Below are 20,324 nucleotides of genomic sequence, written 5' to 3'. Positions count from 1 at the left end.
CAAGATGGCCAGCTTCACACATAAGAAGGAAGGAAAAAAGGGCCTAAAACACATATTTAAAATTCCTTTACAGGTCACTTTTACACTTCAGGAACATCATCCCCCCTTCCTTTCCCTCATCATAACAAAACCAAAATATATTTACCTTCCCGAGTGTGTTCCTATTGCTACCACTGTTCCACTTGGATGAAAATCAGCACAGTGCCCTGGTTCCTGCAAGAGACAGGTGTAGTTATATGACTTAATATCAAATGTATTAATATTCACAACCTCCCTTATATTTAAGCAATGTTAAAAGACAGGACAAAAAAAGTCTCAGTTAAACACATCATTCACAGCTTTGATCATTCAAGTATTATATAAACTCCCACCTTCCCAGTTTCTGTAAGTGTGTGCGCTTTGGGGGGAGATGTTTCCACACACACATCCCCAAGTTAAATTTTCATAGCACTTGACAGTTCACTATTAAAATTAGCCAAGGTGCTAGGTACTACTGAGCTACTTGAACCCATATTTATATTTTAGAGAGGCAGGACACCTTCCAGCTAACCATTTTAATGCTACAGTTTCCCACATTTTGCCTGTTTGTGCAGGACAAGCTACATATGGTTAATTTCAAATGCTTCTGAAAGATATTTTAAGTACTTTCCCTCTGACTGTTATTTTTAAACTCAATGCCATTAGAAGAAAGCTCACGTACATCTAGCAGCCTGGTCCATTCTAGTATGTGATCCACAGAGTTCCACATACAAACTTGCCTATCTTGAGCACATGTTAACAACAAATCTTTGAAGGGATGAGTTGCCAGACCCCAGAGCTCATCTGTGTGACCCTGAAAAGGAAACACATTCTTTACTTACTATAGTTCCAAGACATACACCAGTAACGCCCCCCCCGCCCCCCCCCAAAAAAGTCTCTTGATTTAGGTCTTGAGAGAAAATACATACCAGAGGAGAAGTTTGAATTTGCAGTAAAAAAAAATATTGTGCTCACCTGTACCTCTACTTGGAAACCATCATTGAACGTTCCCCGCAAAATAAAGTTTCGTGAAGTGCCAACTAAAAACTGATCTGCTTTTCCTTCTGCTACTGCTCTGATTGTCCCGTACTGATCAGGAACCTAGGGAAACAAATTTCTGTAAAGGCAAATCTTAACACGTATCAATTTTCATCTTTGAAGGACACAATTACTATAGTGTATCATGAAACAATAATCAAGAGGAGATACAGTTTCTAATTAAAAAGGAATAATCCAACCTATCTGACATCAGGATATTGACCACATTCAGCAGCTGAGTTCACACAGTCTAATCAGATCACTCCCAAACTTAACTGCAGTTCCACTTTGTACACTTATGCATTTTCTCACTAGAAATAATGAAAAGGATCTGCCAGCACACAAGTTTGGGAACACAGAGACCACAACATTTAATGAAACTATTAATGTCTGCTTTAAGGAACAGCACCAAAAGAAGCCAGAAAGAGGAGGTTGTTCACTCCACCCTCTCAAAACCTGAAAGTGTGGGAATGTTAGTGGAGGGGACATTAGAGAGACGAGGTGGGTGAGGTAATATCTTTTATTGGACCAACTTCCCTTTGATGAGAGAGACAAGCTTTCGAGCCACACAGAGCTCTTCATCTGATCTGGGAAATGTACTCAGAGCTCACAGCAAAATACAAGGTGGAATAGATTGTTTAGCACAACACATATTTCAAGTTTCAGAGTAGCAGCCGTGTTAGTCTGTATCCGCAAAAAGAAAAGGAGTACTTGTGGCACCTTAGAGACTAACCAATTTATTTGAGCATAAGCTTTCGTGAGCTACAGCTCACTTCATCGGATGCATTCAGTGGAAAATACAGTGGGGAGATTTATATACAAAGAGAACATGAAACAATGGGTGTTACCACACTGTTCCTCAGACGTTCTTGTCAACTGCTGGAAATGGCCTACCTTGATTATCACTACAAAAGGCTTTTTTCCCCCTTGCTCTCCTGCTGGTAATAGCTCACCTTAAGTGATCACTCTCTTGTTACAGTGTGTATGGTAACACCCATTGTTTCATGTTCTCTATGTATATAAATCTCCCCACTGTATTTTCCACTGAATGCATCCGATGCAGTGAGCTGTAGCTCACAAAAGTTTATGCTCAAATAAATTGGTTAGTCGCTAAGGTGCCACAAGTACTCCTTTTCTTTTTACATATTTCAAGGGTGCATTCAAGGTCAAGTGGCCATTAACATCTCTCCAATCTGGGGGGAAAAAGACAAAAAAAGTTGGAGGGGGAGAGGGTTTAAGTTGGTTATAGATTGGTGTAACAAGCCATAGTTCCAGTATCTCTGTTTAGTCCATGATTTTTAGTTTCTGGCAATATTATGAATTTAAGGTCCCAGGCTCATCTTTTGAAAGTGCTGTGCAGGTTTTCTTTGAGGATGAGGACCGAGAGGTCAGATATAGAGTGATCACCCACAGGTGATGTGGTGCTTTTGTCTTCCATCATTTTTCTGTGTGAATTCATTCAAGGGAGCATAGTGATTGTCTGATTTCACCCATATAGTTGCTACTGGGGCAAGCAGTGCACTGGATGAGGTACACCGCACATGAGAGGTATGTGTAGACCATAGATCTTGAAAGGTATGTCATGGGGGGAGGTGTTTGATCATGATAACAGTGGAGATAATGTCTACGGGTTTTGCATCTATTGTTCAGACAGTGTCAGATGCTGCTTTGACTTGGTGTGTGGGGAGCGTACTTCTGATGATGTGCGGAGAGAGAAGGGGGTGGGGGGAGTGTTTGAAGGCCAGAAAGGGTTCAGGAAAGATTTTTCAGGATGTGGTCCCCATTGAATATGGATTGTAATTGATTGATGATACCCTGTATGAGGGTCCAGCAGTCACACCTAATGGTATATTTATACAGTATGTGAGAGGTGTAATTCCCAGCTCAGGAAGACATACATGAGCTAAGCTCTGCTCAAACAAATGCCTACAAATAGCAGTTTGGCTGAGCTACCCAGGTACATACCAAGGGGGTCAGGCAGGTTTGTACTCAGGCAGCTAGCCCAAACTGCTGCCCGTGCTGCTGCGGCCAACTGCGATTTTTAGGCAGTTTGAGCAGACCTAGTAAGTGTACCTTTACCCACATTGGGTATAACACCTGCCAGCTGCTGTGTAGACATACCCTGCGTCTTCACCTGCCGATGGAACACTGTAAGACAATTGTCTTCCACCAGCTTTCAAAAAGACATATGTCTCACTGGTGCTCACTACCTGTATGTACTCTACGTAATCTGAAATTTAGCCATGAGGCTGCTGTAGGAGCTGTATTTTGCTGGAAGAGACGATATCCCCCTTTCTTCCTGCCTTCCACATCCACCCTGACTGATGTCAAGAATCACTCCAAACCCAGTCTATTTATTCACACAGGTCAGGCACATGCACAAGGACTTGACCCCAAATAAACGATATATACATCATTCTGTAAAGATGAGTTTCCCCACTTTCTCACCCAAGAATATATAAGATCCCTGAAAACACGTAGGTGGGTGCTTAACTTTATGCATGTCGATAGTCCCATTGATCTCACTGATGTGTGTACAATTAAGTAAAGTTCAGTAACAGTTTGCAGGATCAGTGCCATAATGCGCATTTTGCTTGGATAAATAAAGGCAGTTAAATCAACATGTGGAAAAAGTTAAATGTGAACTGGTACAGCTCAGTAATTTATGCTTTTGCAAATCTTCTGAGCAAACAGGTCTTTATAGTTTAGTTCAGCCCTGACACAGACATGTAAGGCTGATTAATTCTTATTTCACACTTTTTAAATTATTGTGTGACTATCTATTCATGTACACACATCCCTCTTTAAAAAAAGGTCATCCTTTGGACATTTGTAATACATCTGGCACCTTATGGTCAGACACAGAGACACACAATGCCCACATATACCCAAGAAAGTCAATGGGAGTTGAGAGTGCTCAGCATCTTTGAAAAAAATCAGGGTATTAGTATATAAGTGTCATAACGTTATAAATAAGTTAGGGTTTAATTTAAAAAAATAACTATTAGTGTTAAGATCCATTAGAATCTAGCATACTCAAACAAGCTATTTCCAGGATAGGGAGAAAACATATATTCATTTATTTGTCTAAAAATACATGGTGATAAGAAAGAGGAGTGGTAAAATTTTCAAAACGGCTTTAATGACTTAGGAGCCAGTGACTTAGGAGCCAATGACTTAGGCTCGTAGGTGACATAGATGCTTTAGAAAATGTTACTGTAGCTCCTGAAGACTTCATGTAGGTAGAGATTATACCAGTGGTGGGCAACCTGAGGCCCGCATGTCCCTGTGGCCGCTTCGCCTGCAGGCGCCACTCTCCACAGCTCCCATTGGCCGGGAACAGAGAATTGCAGCCACTGGGAACTCGGGGGGCTGGGGTGGGGTGGACGGTAGTGCCTGCGGATGGTCAATGTCAGCAAAATGTCTCGTGGCCTGCAATCAGATTACCCTGATGGGATGCATTTGGCCAGCGGGCTGCAGGTTGCCCACCACTGGATTATACACACAGAATATGATGTTTACATTTTTAAACACTACACACTGAAAATCTGAAAGAAAAATTGTGTCATTTCTACCAAATGCATCCTTATTTTATTAACTTTTCATGGATGTTCATGAACTCTCAGCAACTACTTTGGCCTATAATAATTTTTATTTACTGTATGTTTAAATTGTATTACACAATGTTGTTCTGTTTTACGATATGTTGTCCTATTCAGAGTGCTCCTTTTCTGTTTAATTATTAATCTGAACAACAGCCATAAAAGTAAAATAACTATCACTATGAACGTTATTTATTCAGGGTACTGGCAAGATTTTTCAACCCAAAATAATTACTATGTATAGAGTATATGGCACATTAGAAAAGGGAATGTGGAGATGATCATCAATATTGCTCAAATTACTGTTTACCAAGTGTAACAGAAATTTCTCTCTCAGTTGGTGTTTACTTATTAGATACACTTATTAATTAGCTTCAAGGCAGTTCTTTAAAAAAAGATTGTGGGGATTCATTTGCTTAACTGCTACATTTAGTTTCCCAAAATGCTGTGAATTCATCAGTGTGATAAGTTGATACTGGTTAAATAGAAAACACAATTCGAAGTATCATTATAAAGAATATGTAAAAGGGATAAACTATTCCTTGTACCTTTGTCACTATAGTGTACCAGTGGCAGGCTGTTACAGCTGCTTTAAAATACTACAAAGTGCCATTTTTATTTGAGAGAAGTCATCACAATTTGCTTGGATTTGCTATGTACCAAAATTGTGTACAGATACCATACTTTGAAATGGTAGTAAATAATTTTGATCAAGCAGATCAAGCAGTAACTATGATGTTAAAACAACCTCCTCACACCAATCATTATTTCTTAGGTACAGAATATTCTTGTGTATTCTGTAAGCAATCTATCAAATGTAAAGGGCGTTAGCTATCTGACAGCGTACAGGAAAATGTGATGAGATTACATCTTGGTTACTTTGCTTTTGACCAAAACCGTATTTTTCTCTCCAAAGAGGTAATTTTGTTGTGGGGATACTGGAAATGGGTGGTGCTAAATAACATTTTTGTTGTTAAAGGGATGAGTAAAATCTAGCCAAGAAGGGCTCACAGAAGAAGAAAGTGGAAATTTCTCATGATCCTTTCCTGATTAGTATCTGAACCTCATTTATAGGTAATACAAAGCTACACTGAAGCTTAATATCTTTTTATTTATACAATTTTTCTTTAAATGAACTACTGGATTTGTAAATGGAAAACAGCAAAAAATAATGCAAAAAGGTTATGAAATACTGTAATCCCAGACTCTGATGACTTACTGATTTTTTCCTTATGTACAGTATCTTGACTTAAGTATGGGGGAGTGAGGACGGGTGAGGGGTTGTGCTTCCTCTCTTACCTCTATTTCCCTTTCAGGGTTCAGATCATGATCCCACAGAATGATTTTTCTGTCTTTCCCACCTCCAGTTAGCAGCATTCCATTCCTCATTTGACATAGTGTGAACACGCTGCCATCGTGAGCTTTGATTTGTCTACTTATTTGATATACACCTACAATCACGAAAAAATATAATGAATGCCACTCATTTTTTTTTTATCAGTTTGGATTTCACAAAACTTTGCATTTTGGAACAAGAACTAAGTGGCACTGTACAATAAGAAATTGTATTGGGTGTTTGAGGCTGTTCCAATGAGTATTACAAACAAAAGGTGGTAGTGTTTTCTTACAGAAAACTAGAAGATAAAACAAAGATCTGCTCACCTGTATGATTATTTTGTGAGGTTGTTACTAAAATTTCTTTGAATTCGCTGCTATCTGAGGGAAAGCATTTCTCAAAAGGGGCAAGAGAAACTTCTAACAATTACTTTTGTGAACTAGGGAGGGAAAGCATTTATCGTGTTATCAGCTGATGTAAAGAATTAAGTTCTTTTGGCAAATGTGACCCTTCAAGAATCCTTGTCTGTAGTCTTATGAGGACCAAAATAAGTGAATCAATTATGGTAAGGTCTCTGGAGCACGACACTGCCACTGGCTCACCTAAAACTCTCTATGTATCAATTATGATCTATTTTGAAATTAAATCAATAGGTGCTCCAAGCAAAGGATCTACCTCCTATGATCCTGGTGAATGTAGGATGAATAGGACTGGATAGGTAAAAAGACACAGTGAAAGCAGAAAAGAGGAGAATTCTCATTTTCCAGCTGTGCCTGCATTGCCTTCTTCAAACAGAAGAGACTAAGAATTCACCAAAAAATAGTAGTATGATTATTTTATAAATTAACTTTAGCAGCTATAGTTCATAACTTTCGAATGTGCAATGTTGTCTAATTTACTAAATTAGGGAGACAACAGTAATACGTAATAATAATGGCTAAAAATGTTTAGAATTGGGGCTGAGATTTTCAAAAAAGGGCTGCTTAAAGGCTTCAAAGTCCACATTTAGGCCCCAGTTCAGTAAGTTATTGAAGCACGTGCCTAACTTTAATACATGAGTAGTTCCACTTAAAGTTAGGAACCTGCATAACCAAATAATGAAACATGCATAAGCCTACCAATGACCATTGAGCTAGCCAACGTGACCACGGTTGACGGTGCTACACTAGGCACTGTGTAGTGAAGTTCACAGGCCAAACTCAATCCTATGAATCCACAAATCTCTGGAGCAGCACTGTGGGTGGTGCCAGGTAGGGTCAGGGCATGCACCCCTTTGTACATCGATGTAGAGTCTGAGTACCCAGTGTGGTGGGGTGTTTTTGTCCGACATGGCCAAAGAGCATGCAATGCCACTTTCGAATATAACGAGTGACTGAAAGAAGGCCAAACCACTGAGACTATGACATTTAGCACAGTCATACCACTTTATACACAGGATTTGGTGCTGACAGTGCACATTAAATGTCTCTGCTGCTCCAAGTCTGCCTGTAAGAGGGTCCAGGTTTCTGACCCATATGGCAATACAGGTAGCACACAGGTCTGATAGATCCCGAACTCCGTCTCACCGCAAAGATGGTTTTGCGTCCATAAGTGAGACATGGACTTCATGCAGGAGGTGGCGAGACCCATTCTTGAAGAACATCTGGTTTGCTGCATCTGTTTGAATTCTGCTTGATGCCTAAGTAAATGAACTCATCAATGCTCTCCACGGTATTTGATCCCACTTGCACTGTGGGTTCTGGTGGCCCAGCTCCAAGGTTCTGGATCTTGGTCTTCTGCCATGGGACATTCAATCCTGTAGTGTGTGTGTGGCATCTTAGTGGGTGGAGCTGAAATTTTCTGACTTCTCCAAAAGCAGGGCAGCATCGTCAGTATAGTTTGGGTTGGTGAACACTTCTTGACTAACCTTGTTTCTGACATGTTGAACAGCAAATCCAAATATCCAATTGACAGCTCAACAGAACAGAACTGGGGAAAGAATGCATTCCTGCTGCACAACTGAGGTTGTGCAGAAACATGGCAAAAGCTGTGGACCTACGTACACTTCTACTGGTACTGGTATGAAGATCGTGCACCAGATTCAGCAGAATATCTGGAACACCAAATCCTTTCTGTGCGAACCAAAGTGCTGACCTAAAGACTGAATCAAGAGCCACTCTGATGTTGATATATGCCACATGAAGTCGGCATAAGTACCCTGCTAAAGCTGGGACTGATTTTCAAAGGTATTGAGCACACATGGGATTTATTGGCGCTTGGCATCTTGGAAAATTAGGCCATTGCTATTTATGTGTCTAAATATATAGATTAGGAGCAACATCAAGCACCTAAGTTTGGAAACTTTGGCCAATGTTTAGTAGCATTCCATAATGCTTATATATACAGTGGGAGATAAGGAATTACTTTGCAAAAGGGGGAAAATGAGGCACAAAGGTTAACATTTTCAAACTTTGATTTCTAAAATCAAACAGCTAAATGAAGTTGAACTGATTTTCAGAGATGCTGGTCACCCACAGTTCCCACTTTATTTAGACCACTTCTTAAAAATATTCCCGAATATAGTTTTAACTTTAGGCACACAAGTTTGAAAATGTTGACCTGAGTGACTTAAGGTCACTCAGCAGCACAGCTAGGATAAAACCCAGAACTCCCAATCTCTAGTCCCATCCTCTAATCACTAGATGCTAACCTCCAGAAGACTGTTATTCACTTCTGAAGAATTAGGTTTCTCTTAAATGCCTGCTGTTAGAGGATGTTGCCTTATGCACAGATGTATAACATACTCTTACGTGAGCACTTCTTAAAATAAACCCTTAGCCTGAAGGATAGGCAAGGCACATGAGCCACAAAGGGCATATCTGCCAATTTCAAATTGTGCCACAGGGTCAGTGCAAAATGGGTACGTTTTCTAGATGTCTAGATGTCTACCAGAGGGGACTGTGTCAGATATATATTAGTATTTGAAACTTTGTAGGCCCAGTTGATGTTTCCTGATTAATTTGATCCTATGATGCAGTCGAAAATGCTATGAGTCCTTTCAATTACTGATGTGAACACTTTTCTCACAAAAATGTTTTCAAAACACAAAAAAACAAGAAAAAATGGTCTTGGATATAGTTGGCAGTTATTGTGTGATTATATTTACTCAAAGACTATATTTTGAGCACAGATGCTCAAATAGATGGGAATTGCCACCTGCGATATGAAGCAATATAAAAAGGCTAGTTTCTAGAGCTTCAAATATTTTCTTAAAAATTAAGAAAAGCAGAGGATATCACTTTACTTAACTGTCTGTAGGGCACAATTTACCAGGTTTTTAAAATCTGGTTTCACACCCTACCAAAAAAAAATAATAATAAAAAAAAAATAAAAAAAAAAGGTGGTCTAGGTAAAAGCTCATCACCAATCCAACACGGTAAACTAACTAAAAAAAAAGCAATTAAGCACATGTATGAAATACTCCAACCATCATGGGCAAAAACTTTTTAAGATGATCATGGCAAAAGCTATTTGCCCAGATGTTATAAAATTAACTAAACATTTAATATTTTCTTAATTATTTTTCCATTTCAATTAGTGGTTTCAAAAAACAAAAAACAAACAAACAGATTTTCCTATAAAAATAGATTTGCAGTTAAAGATTTGCTTCTTACATGACTATTTTCCTGGCATACCAGTTTAAGTCAGAGTGTTTGAAATAGCTGCCAAGTAAAATAATTATCCTTGAATTTAAAAGCTACCTGAGGGCTCAACAGTGCCAGTTCTCCATATGTCTAGTAGCAATTTCATTTTAATTGAACAAAAAGCTCACCCTAAAAAACAAGTTCAATCCAAATGCCAAATCAAATGGTATTTAAAGTATATTTTTGTGTCAGGATTTGAGCACCTGCTTAGTTAGAAACTATTATTATTTGAGTAAATCCTACAGTTCTGTATTACACTTTTTTCTTTACATACAGGTCCTTATATGCTTTCTGTATGACGGATATTCATTTGAGACTTTAAAGGTTTCACAAAGCATGCCTCAAGAGCCAAATGTAGTCCACGGAGCCTCCCTGAAACTATAGGGTGAGGACGAGTCTGATTAACTACACTATTTTTATTGCTGGGAAATTCAAACAAAATAATTTCTATTCATCTTGGACCCAATCCTGCAAGGTGCTGAACAGCTCCAGCAAGGTGTAAAGTCAATGGGCATGTTCATGGGAGTTGTGGAAGCTCAGCACGGTCTAAGATTGGGCTACTATCAAGGAAGATACAAACACAGGCAAATGGTGTCGTCATACATGGATACTTTTAATACAAATCATTATGCAAATTTATAAGGCAACTTACAAGCATCTCTTGGGGTCCTGGCATGCAGCCCATTTAGCCATTTGGGTCAAAAAGGCTGGGCACCCTTGCAGACTGGAGCATTTATATCACTGAATTTCTTCGTCCAATTCCACTTGGTGCAATGTTATGACAATCCTTCTTATCACTTGCTAAGGGTTCAACCCTCTGGTCAAGCGATCACCTCCCCCTCTGTAGCTCTGCCACTCTAGTGAGGGTTATAGACATTTCTATGGCTGCAATCCCAGATAAAACAGAATGCGTCTCCCTGCCTTTAACAAATGATTTTAGCAGCAGCTGGGAGTGAAACGGCATTGTCATATGCATACTGACACAAAAGAGAAACCAATTAACACGTTTTCACATGGTTTGTTTTTGCAATACGATTTTATAAAAAAGAAATCAGATTAATCGACCAAAAGGAACTGTTATGATCGTTCTAGTCTGACCTCCTGCATACCACAGGGCATGGAATTTAAACATCAAGCCCAACCATGATAATGACGGTTGCAAAACTCAAGAGAAAGCACTGTACATAATATGGATGGGTTTATTTTGATATTTGTCATCCTAACACAATCTTTTGTACATATGACTTCTGCAGACCACCATGCTGTAAAATTAACTGTGAGTGTACTGTACCTTTAGGTCCTTTTCCTGGCGTGGATTCTACAGTAGTTTTGCTCCATATAAGCATTATCCCACCTGAGTCTCCAGTGAGCACATCTCCATTCCCCAAAAATGCCAAACACTGCACAAATTTGGGTTTTTCATATTTCTGAAATGGAACAGCAAGAGAAATTAGAGTATAATTGTGCAGACACATGCACACCCACATGTGTAAAAATAGTTTCTAGTTTTCATAATTTATTTCTTCATCCAACATGTATAATAAGGACGGTGGTCCAAATTCATACCTGGCATAAGCGGCTAACTCCACTGACTCCAATTATATTCATTTATGAATCTGGCCTAGCGCAAAAATATTTCTTACCCCAAAAATCCCTTGCTTTCTTGCTAGTGAATTGCCACTCCAGGTCCAAAAAAAGATGTGAGATTTGCCACAAGTTATGATTGTGTTTGCGTCAGTTGGATGGAATTCTACAGCAAGCACAACTTCATTTGTAGTCTATAGAAACAATAAAGAAACCATGAGCTTAATGTAATATTTATTCAGATGGATATTAATTTTCTATTTTACACACACACACACACAGTTTTACACAGATAAAAGAGTATATAGGGTATTGTGAGTATAAATGTATATATACAAAAACATACACACAGATCTGTGTGGATAAGAATATATATTAGTTTGCTGTTGACTTTTACATTTCTGAAAGATTTCATAATATTTTTAGCCAGAAAGAGAGGTTTTATTAATCTGAAATGATCTTTTGGCATAGCATTCTTTCCCCCGCTAAGCATGCCTTTTGCAAAAGAAAACAAGAAAAAACACAAGAGATGTTTTTTGGATGAAATAAACAAAAACTTGCTGCTATCTGATTTCAAGACACATATGAGCATCTCATTGTTTTGGATAATGGATTTATGATAGAGGTAACTCAGCCAATCATAATACACTTGGCTTAAGTTCACTCATTTTCTGAAATCCTATAAAAGTTCTCTTTGGTTCTTCCCCCCCTGCTCTGAAAAAACTACATAACTCACAGATAATAAATATAGCCCCCTATAGTCTCCTACTATAAATAGATTGGGACTTTTCACAAGTTGGATGTACCTTTACTGAATAGTAATAGCTAAGCAAATTTTATTATTTTATTAATTTTAAAATAATCTTTCATTTTACCAATAAGATATTTTACAACAGATTCATTTTTTTTTTACAATTTTTTCAGATAAGAATCGTTTGCTATCCAGTAATTAATACAAGTTCAGTGAAACCTGTACAAGACAATACCTTTAGAAGGCAATCTCTGGTGCAGATTCAACAAAGCACTTAATCAAATCTTTGCGTACCTTAAAGTATGTGCATTTAAGCATTGGCTTCAATAGGACTTAAGCATATGCTTAAATACTTTGCTGAATAAGGACCCATGAGAGTATCCCAACTATCCCCATATGTATTTAATAAATTCTTATTCAAGGTCATTAGAAGACCATAGTGATTTTTGTTGGACACCTGTGGTAACTTAAATGATATTTCACTGTATATGTGAAACCACACACGTATATACATAATCATGTATACACATGCACACACAAACTTTAAACCCTATAACTATTAGATTTTAGGGCCCAACCCTGAAAGGTGCAGAGCACCTCCTGAGTGATGCAGAACACCTTTAACTCCCAGTAAAGCCAATGGCTGTTGAATGTGGTTCAGCAACTTGCAGGATCAGACCCCAAGTTGAAACTCTGGGGCACAACTTGCCTGCATTCCAAGAAATAATTATGACCATCCAAGAAAAAAAACAAAAAAAACCCCCACCTCAAGATACCAGATTTCAGGAGTGAAGTACTACAGAATTTAGAAACCAAAAGCATTTATAAAATATAAAGAGGTCTTTTTAAATTAACACTTGAAACTGCTGATGTTAATTTTTAATAAATCTTGGAATACCAGGAAAATTCCAGACAACAAGAAGGGTACTAATGTTGTGTCAATATTCAAAAAGGGCGAGAAGGATGACCTAGGAAACTACAGGCCACTTTTTCTAACATCAATCCTGACAAAATAATGTTTAGCCTAAATATGATTAAAAGTTAGCACCAAACAATATCAAAAAAGCATATGTTTAATGGATTCAGAAACGGCTAATTGATATATGTGAAAATAATAGCTGTCAGTGGAAAACCATCTTTGAATGGGGGTGTTTCTAATGGTATTCTGCAAAGATCGGCAGTAGGCCTGACACTATTCAACATTTTCATCAATGGTCTGGAAGTAAATATAAAATCACTGTGATAAAATTTGCAGATGACACAAAGGACTGGGCTGTGAAAGAGTCCTGAGAGCTAACAGATGTGACAACACTCTCGTCACTTACACACTAATTAGCTGCCCCCCAGAGAAGACTTGACTAAGGAATGGAGTAAACGTAATCAGACTGTGGACTGAGGGTGTTAAGGACTATCCCTAGCATTAGCTGGGAGGGTAGTTAAAAAGCACAGGAGGGAAATGCAAAAGGAAAGAGAGAGGGCTAGCAGAGCTCAGGGGAAACAAATTCTCCAGCTGGCAAAATTGTTTCCTCTTCCTCTCCCTGGAGAAAGGGCTGAGGAGTGAAGGACTGGGTAGGTAGAAATGCTGCACGGGGGTTGTGATGGTGTCTTGGCAGAGTTAACAAATAACTCACAGACATCCAGAGAATGTTGGTGAGGGAAGGAGAGGAGCTTGCCCTGTTACAAGGGCAGTCATACATAGTAATCTGGAACACTTGGTAAGCTAGGCCCAATCAAACAAAATGCGTTTTAATACAGCCAAATGTAAAGCTATAGATCTAGGAACAAGGAATGGAGGTCAGACCTCCAGTTCTGGTGCCCACATTTTAAAAGGATATGGGAAAAACTGAAGAGGGTACAGAAAAACAGCTACAAAAATGATTCGAAGGGTGGAAAAAATGCCATACAGTGACAGCCTTTAAGAGCTCGATCTGTTTAGTTTATCAAAAAGAAAACAGTGTATAAGTACTTTCATGGGGAGAACATACTGGGCAGAATGGCTGGAAGCTGAAATCAGACATATCCAAATAGGAACTAAGGCACTTTAAAAAAAAAAAACAAAAACAAAAAACAAAAAAAACCAAACAGTGAGGATGATGAATCATTGGAGAAAACTAACTAGAGCAGTGGTTTTCAAACTTTTTTTCTGGTGATCCAGTTGAAGAAAATTGTTGATGCCCGTGACTCAGAGCTGGGGATGAGGGGTTTAGGGTGTGGGAGGGGCTCAGGGCTGGGGCAGAGGGTTGGGGTGCAGGAGGGAGTCAGGGGTCTGGGCTGGGGGATGAGGGATTTGGGGTGCAAGAAGCGGCTCCGGGTTTGAGATGGGGGCTCAGGGCTGGGGCAGGAGGTTGGTGTGTGGGATGGGGGCAGGGCTCTGGGTGCAGGCTGAGGATGAGGGGTTTGGGGTGAAGGAGGGGGCTCTGGGTTTGGGAGGGGGGCTCAGAGCTGGGGTAGGGGATTGGGGCACGGGATTCAGGCACGGGCTTACCTCCGGCAGCTCCCAGTCAGCTGCACAGCGGGGGTGCAGAGACAGGTCTCCTGCCTGTCCTGGCACCACAGACTGCGCTGCACCCTGGAAGTGACCAGCAGCAAGTCTGGCTCCTAGGCAGAGGCGTGCAAGCAGCTCAGTGCAGCTGTCACCGACAGGCACTGCCCCCCCAAGTTCCCATTGGCCGCGGAGCTGGTGCTCGGGGCCGGCGGCAGCGCGCGGAGCCCAGTGGCCCCCCACCCACCTAGGAGCTGGACCTGCGGCTGGCTGCTTCCGGGAAGCAGCGCGGTGTCAGAACAGGCAGGGACTAGCCTGCCTTAGCCGGGCAGCACCGCCAACAGGACTTTTAATGGCCCAGCTGGCGGGGCTGACCAGAGCCGCCGCGACCCAGTGCCTTACATTCCGCAACCCAGTACTGGGTCGCGACCCACAGTTTGAAAACCACAGAAGTGATGGATTCTCCATCTGTTGATATTTTCATATCAAGACTGGATGTCTTTCCAGAAGATATGCTACAGCCAAACACAAGTTATGGTCCAGTACAGGGTAAAAGGGCGAAATTTTATGGCCTGTGATATAAAGGAGGTCAGACTAGAAGATTTAATGATGTATTCTGACCTTAAGCTTTATAAATAGCTGAATATTGTACATCTCATCAAGCAGCCAGCAACTTCCATCTAGAGATTATCTTTTCATTCACATTTCAGAATGGGATAAGGGTTAGAAAAGAGAAAAATACTGTAGTACCATATGGTAAATATTTTAAAACTTAAGGGCTGATTCTGGTATAAAACAGAAGAAATTCCACTGAGGTCAGTGGAGGTAGAGCAGTGTAAAACAAAGGTGAAACCAGAATCAGGACAGTAATATTTTCAAACATAACTGTATTTTGATGACGCAACATTAGTTTCCATGAAAACAAATGGCAAATCAAAATATTGGAGAACTGGAAGCCAGAAAATCCCTTTCAGTAGTCAGTTCTGGCTGTCATAGAGTCAGCTCTAAAATACTTATCCTTACCTTATGTTCATGCCTTTGACCCTTGCTTCCAAACAAAGAGGATGGAAAAGCTGCTGACAGACAGCAGGCAGCTGACAGTGTAAGAGTAAGAACTCCCACTTGTAGATTTTGGCTACACCTAGATGTGCCAGTTTCAAAAAGCAGTTGCAAATTTTATTTATCCTTTGGCCCCTTAAACTCCCCAGGACTTCAAAGAGAAAAAGCATTAATGAAAAAAGTTTTTCTCCCCCTAAGGAGTCACTTTGCTTTTAATTGTCTTTATACTTGAAACCCTTTAAAATTTTATTTTAAAAAATGTTGAAATATTCATATCCCCATATATAAAATCAAGAACAAATAGTGTGTGGTGGAGTTATACTATGCTCTGGGGCTTCTCGGATGATAGAAGATGCCCTTTGGATTTGTGCCTCTCAGTGCACCAGATGTATACACAGATAGCCACATGAGAATAAACTGCACATGTGCTGTATAAATTATATCTCAGAATATTTGCTTAAGCAAAGTGTCCTATTTACCTTTATCTCTGCTACCTTTGATTTCCTCTGCCAGTCCCATACAGTCAACATGTGCTCGTTAGAGTCATCAATCACACACAAATGAGAACCTGAATCCTTTAAAAAGAAAGCCATAGACAGTGTTGTCATATGACATTTTAAAATAGGATAAGGTATGATTTAAAACCAAACACAGCAGTAGTATATTTCAAAATCACTAGAATGCACAAATAAATATTGTGTCTATGTGAATAAGCAAAAGTTTAATATATCTGGATATTTTCCTTTATACTTGGAACTGTGAAATCTAAATTCAGCTTATCATCATTTCCCAATAAACAAATGAACCACACTTTAGATGGTATTCTAGTAGACTTTGAAAGCAGGCATTGTCAAGTCCCCCTCACCACCACCTTTTAATACCTTTTTAACCCTATTGTTTGCATAAAATACAAAATGTTTTGTCATCTACCACACTTGTCCCTTCCCATTTGGAAAATATTTTCCTTGTCTGTTTCATTTGGGACATGTAACTCTCTTGGTTCATTTCTTTAATTGTGACAATAATATTAACACTTAGCATATATATCATGTTTTATATATTCAAAGCTATGTATACATAGCCAATTTAGACCTCACAGCAATAACTGTTAGAAGCTCCATTTTGCAGATAGGAAAACTGAAGCACAGAATACATTATTAAAGTAAGAGCATGTCTAGGTATCAAATTTAAATGTCTGTGCTCCCTTTGCAATAGCAGGCAGCTTAGCATTTAAGTTTTACATACTGTAAATAGTTTAAATGTTTTACAAAAAGAAATTACTGAATAAAAAGAATCTATGATCAACATAGTTAGGGACAAATTTTAAAAGACAGGCCCAGGATCCTTGGGGCAAAAATATGCAGTATTTACAAATGAACATGGGGGGGGGGGGGTATTATTGTAGTACCATATAAAAAGCAGGCATTTAAGTACCCATTGGTGAACAGATTTGGGACCTTCTTTTTCTTTTAAATGTGGTTCCTAGAGCCCTACCTACATTCACTAACAGATTATGACAATTTTCAGGTGGCTGAAATTTTAACCTTAAATGACAGTACAATTTCCCTTTAAAAGTGAATTTGAAACAGAATGCTAAGTGTACAAAACTAAACTAAGAGGCCTTATTCCTGCTTTGGTTACATGAGCTGCTCTTATTGGGATTAGTGGGATCTGTAGAAAACTATGGCCCTAGGGTATTTCCTGCTTATTGTCCCTATAAGGCACCATATGACAGCTATGTTTGGGATGTAAAATGCTTGTTTTTAAATTATGTGTTGTTAGATTATTATGGCTAACCTGAAAATGTAGCCCTAATTGGTCTAAGCTGTAGCTGCAAAATGGCACTAACAAAAATGGATGCTAGCCCTTACTGTTCTTCTAAGATTTTTTTGATGGCATTTTCTCTACTTCTTAGAAAATAAGACTGAAAACTTTTAGAGGTATAAGAGAGGCCTTTTAGAGGCGATGAATGTATGACATTGAAATTGCATTTATACAGCTCTGTGGGCTATAATTGTGTGCTCTAACGAGCTGGAGGAAATAATGGTGTTGCCTTAAACTGTACTATTTTGTTTCTATAATATGCTGGGGAAGGTGAACATTTATTCTTTTTAACAGCAAAGTTTTTTTTTGTCACTTCTTGAGGGCACAGCTCAAACATAATTAACAATAATAATTTTAGCAGCATAACTAAGCACCAATTTAGTCTGTTTTATTTATTTAATTTCTTAATTGTGGGAGATTTTTTCTTTTAATTGGGGATAAAGGGAGATGGCATCTTTACTGTCCTACATATGGCTTTGGCACCCTACCAGGAGGTCCTTATTCATACACACTTATGGCAGGTGTGCTCATTTAAAAACCACATTATGATGGATGATCTAACTGGATGATAATATGAAAGGCCTGAAGGGAAGAAGTAATTTGGAGCCCTAGGTCCCTCAATTGCCGTAATGATGGACAATGGTAGATATGAAAGAATAAACCACTGAGGACTAGACTAGGTGTTTGGAATTGGATATCAGCCCCAGGTTTCAAATGGGGAATAATCTCAGAATGCAGAGCACTGGTTGGCAGGGACCTTCCACAACAGCTTCTGCAGTTTAATGACAAGGAATGAATGACATCCTAACTTTGCATATATTACTGAAAACTTGCTGTGATACTGAAGAATGGTAATTAGCCCAGATATCGCCTAAGAGATACTAAATTCAATCTGAGGGACAGGCTGGCTGGGGTGGTGGAGTGGCTGTGCTTACTGCTTGTAATCTTAAACGCAGATCATCTCCTCAAAATTGGGTATGTTTCAGCATGGTCAACTAGTGTAAGTGTCATAGAACAAGATAAACATGGGACTAAGTAGTTGTTTACAGCCCACCCTCTGTATCTAGGATTTCCTGGCTGAGTTCCCAAATTTGACCATGGAATCAACTTAGTCTTAGAGTCACTGAGGCTAATGATCCTGGGTGAATTATGTCCACGAAAACAATGACTCTTCTTGGTTGACTCAAGATATCCTGGCCTCTGACAACCACAGAAAAGTCACAGGTGGTTCACAGATTTACACAAAGCTGGTTGCACTCTGGATTTTATTTTAGATATAGTACTGGTGACTTGAGGCTGGAGGAGTGCAGATTATACTTGGCTAGAGTAAGAGCATGAACTTCATTTACTTTGAGGTTAAGCACCACCTTTCGGGTAGGGAATCTATTTTATTGTGCCACCCTGAGATTAATGGACCCAATCAGGTTTCTGAAATCTCTGGAGGAGAATATTATGCAACAGATGGGCAACTGTTAATAGCATGTCGTGATTTTCTGATTATGTTTTATCATCATCTACTCCTGCGGTGTTTCATACACACACCTTCCCTCCTAATCTTCTGAGCAGCTCACTTAGGTATTCAGATTATCTGCAACAGATTAAACATGCTGGGAGAGCTACAACGCAGATGACAAAAACGACATTTTGGGATTTTATCAATCATGACAAAGAATTTTAAAGTCTTATGCCACGGCCATGATGGAAGCAAAGAAACACTCTTCTCCAGCATATCATCATCAAGGAAGTCCCGATCAAAAGCATCATTCTGGTTAGTAGACCATCTGATTAATTTGATCCACCCCTACACACACCCACATGAGTGCTTCTCACTGTGAGGAATGTTCTATCCACTTCATAGATCAGATTGTGTTTGTCTCACCCTGATATAGAATTGTTTCTTATGAAGTAAACCAAGTCGTCTCTGATTAGCTTCTTTGATTCAGCCAGACTCACTCCGTAAGGTTCTGCTGAGCTATTGGGAAGCTTTGGGCTGCAATTTGAGAAATACATTCCTGCTGGTGGGACATCGACTCTACTCTTGATAGACACAATCAATACCTCCCTAAGCAAGGGCAAAGTGCTAACATCTCTCAAGCAATCAATTGTTATTTCTTCTATTCAAGAAACTGCCTCAGAATATTGATAATCTGGCAAATTATTGCTAAGTCCTCTTTGAGGAAGATTATGACAAGGAAATTCTTCCATTTTCTGGATTTCCGATTACTGGAAACCCTTTCAAACTTTGTTTAGATCTGGCTGCAGCTGAGAAACCACCCTGACACAGGACTTTAGAAGTCACTTTCCTCACTGACCTGGCAAGGTACACCAAAAGGTCTATATTTTTGCACAGGCCTTTGCCTGAAGAAGAGGTATGGGATGAGAGAATGAAAGGTTACTTGGAACAAGGAGTTGTTGATTCTTTTAGTTCAGTATTTATCAGAGTTTTCCCAGCTAAGATACAAAACCTAGGCATGGCTTCTTGCCATGAATTATCCACATTCCACAGTCTTTTACAGTCACAAAGAATTGTGCAATTGCAAAGAAACCACAGCTGATTTCAATTGCTGAAGATTAGGAAAACCTGATGGAAACAAATAGGGCACTGGGTCAGAAGCCTGGTGGAGAGGAGGTAGAGCAGGGCAGGGACTGCTGATGGGTGGGGGCTGCTTGCCATGGGCTGCTTGCAGCAATATGAGGCCTGATGTGGGTGCTGGGTGATCAATGGGCTGCAGTGTGAGAAAGGAGGAGCTGCTATTGGATAGCACTTCTCCCTTCTCCTCCCAACCCAACTGTACTCTATTCTCAGGTGATGGCAGCTGGCTTCCTCTTCCATGAATAGAGATGGTGTTGAAGTGGGAAGGGATGGGGAGAGGGGATACCAGATTGAGCAGGACAGCAACATCTTCTATTCCCCATCTACAGGGCACAGAATTATACTGTATTTGAT

General features: G+C 39.6%; 1 protein-coding gene across 9 annotated transcripts in view; it reads right to left on the bottom strand.

The window, feature by feature from the left end:
* Window positions 1-20,324, bottom strand: part of EML4 (EMAP like 4) — a 249,578-nt gene that overhangs the window by 36,417 nt on the left and 192,837 nt on the right. For all 9 annotated transcript variants that reach the window (XM_037895812.2, XM_043543754.1, XM_037895808.2 and 6 more), the window contains 7 exons: window positions 16,033-16,128; window positions 11,321-11,455; window positions 10,969-11,104; window positions 5,958-6,109; window positions 994-1,119; window positions 701-832; window positions 146-213 (listed from right to left, as the gene is read on the bottom strand). In XM_037895812.2, the coding sequence (XP_037751740.1) occupies window positions 146-213; window positions 701-832; window positions 994-1,119; window positions 5,958-6,109; window positions 10,969-11,104; window positions 11,321-11,455; window positions 16,033-16,128 (845 nt within the window). The remainder of the gene's footprint in view (window positions 1-145; window positions 214-700; window positions 833-993; window positions 1,120-5,957; window positions 6,110-10,968; window positions 11,105-11,320; window positions 11,456-16,032; window positions 16,129-20,324) is intronic.

This window comes from Chelonia mydas, chromosome 3 (genome assembly GCF_015237465.2).
Source record: "Chelonia mydas isolate rCheMyd1 chromosome 3, rCheMyd1.pri.v2, whole genome shotgun sequence".
Lineage (NCBI taxonomy): Eukaryota > Metazoa > Chordata > Testudines > Cheloniidae > Chelonia > Chelonia mydas.
Note: the sequence above shows the minus strand (reverse complement) of the source record. Positions and strands in the feature narration are given on the sequence as shown.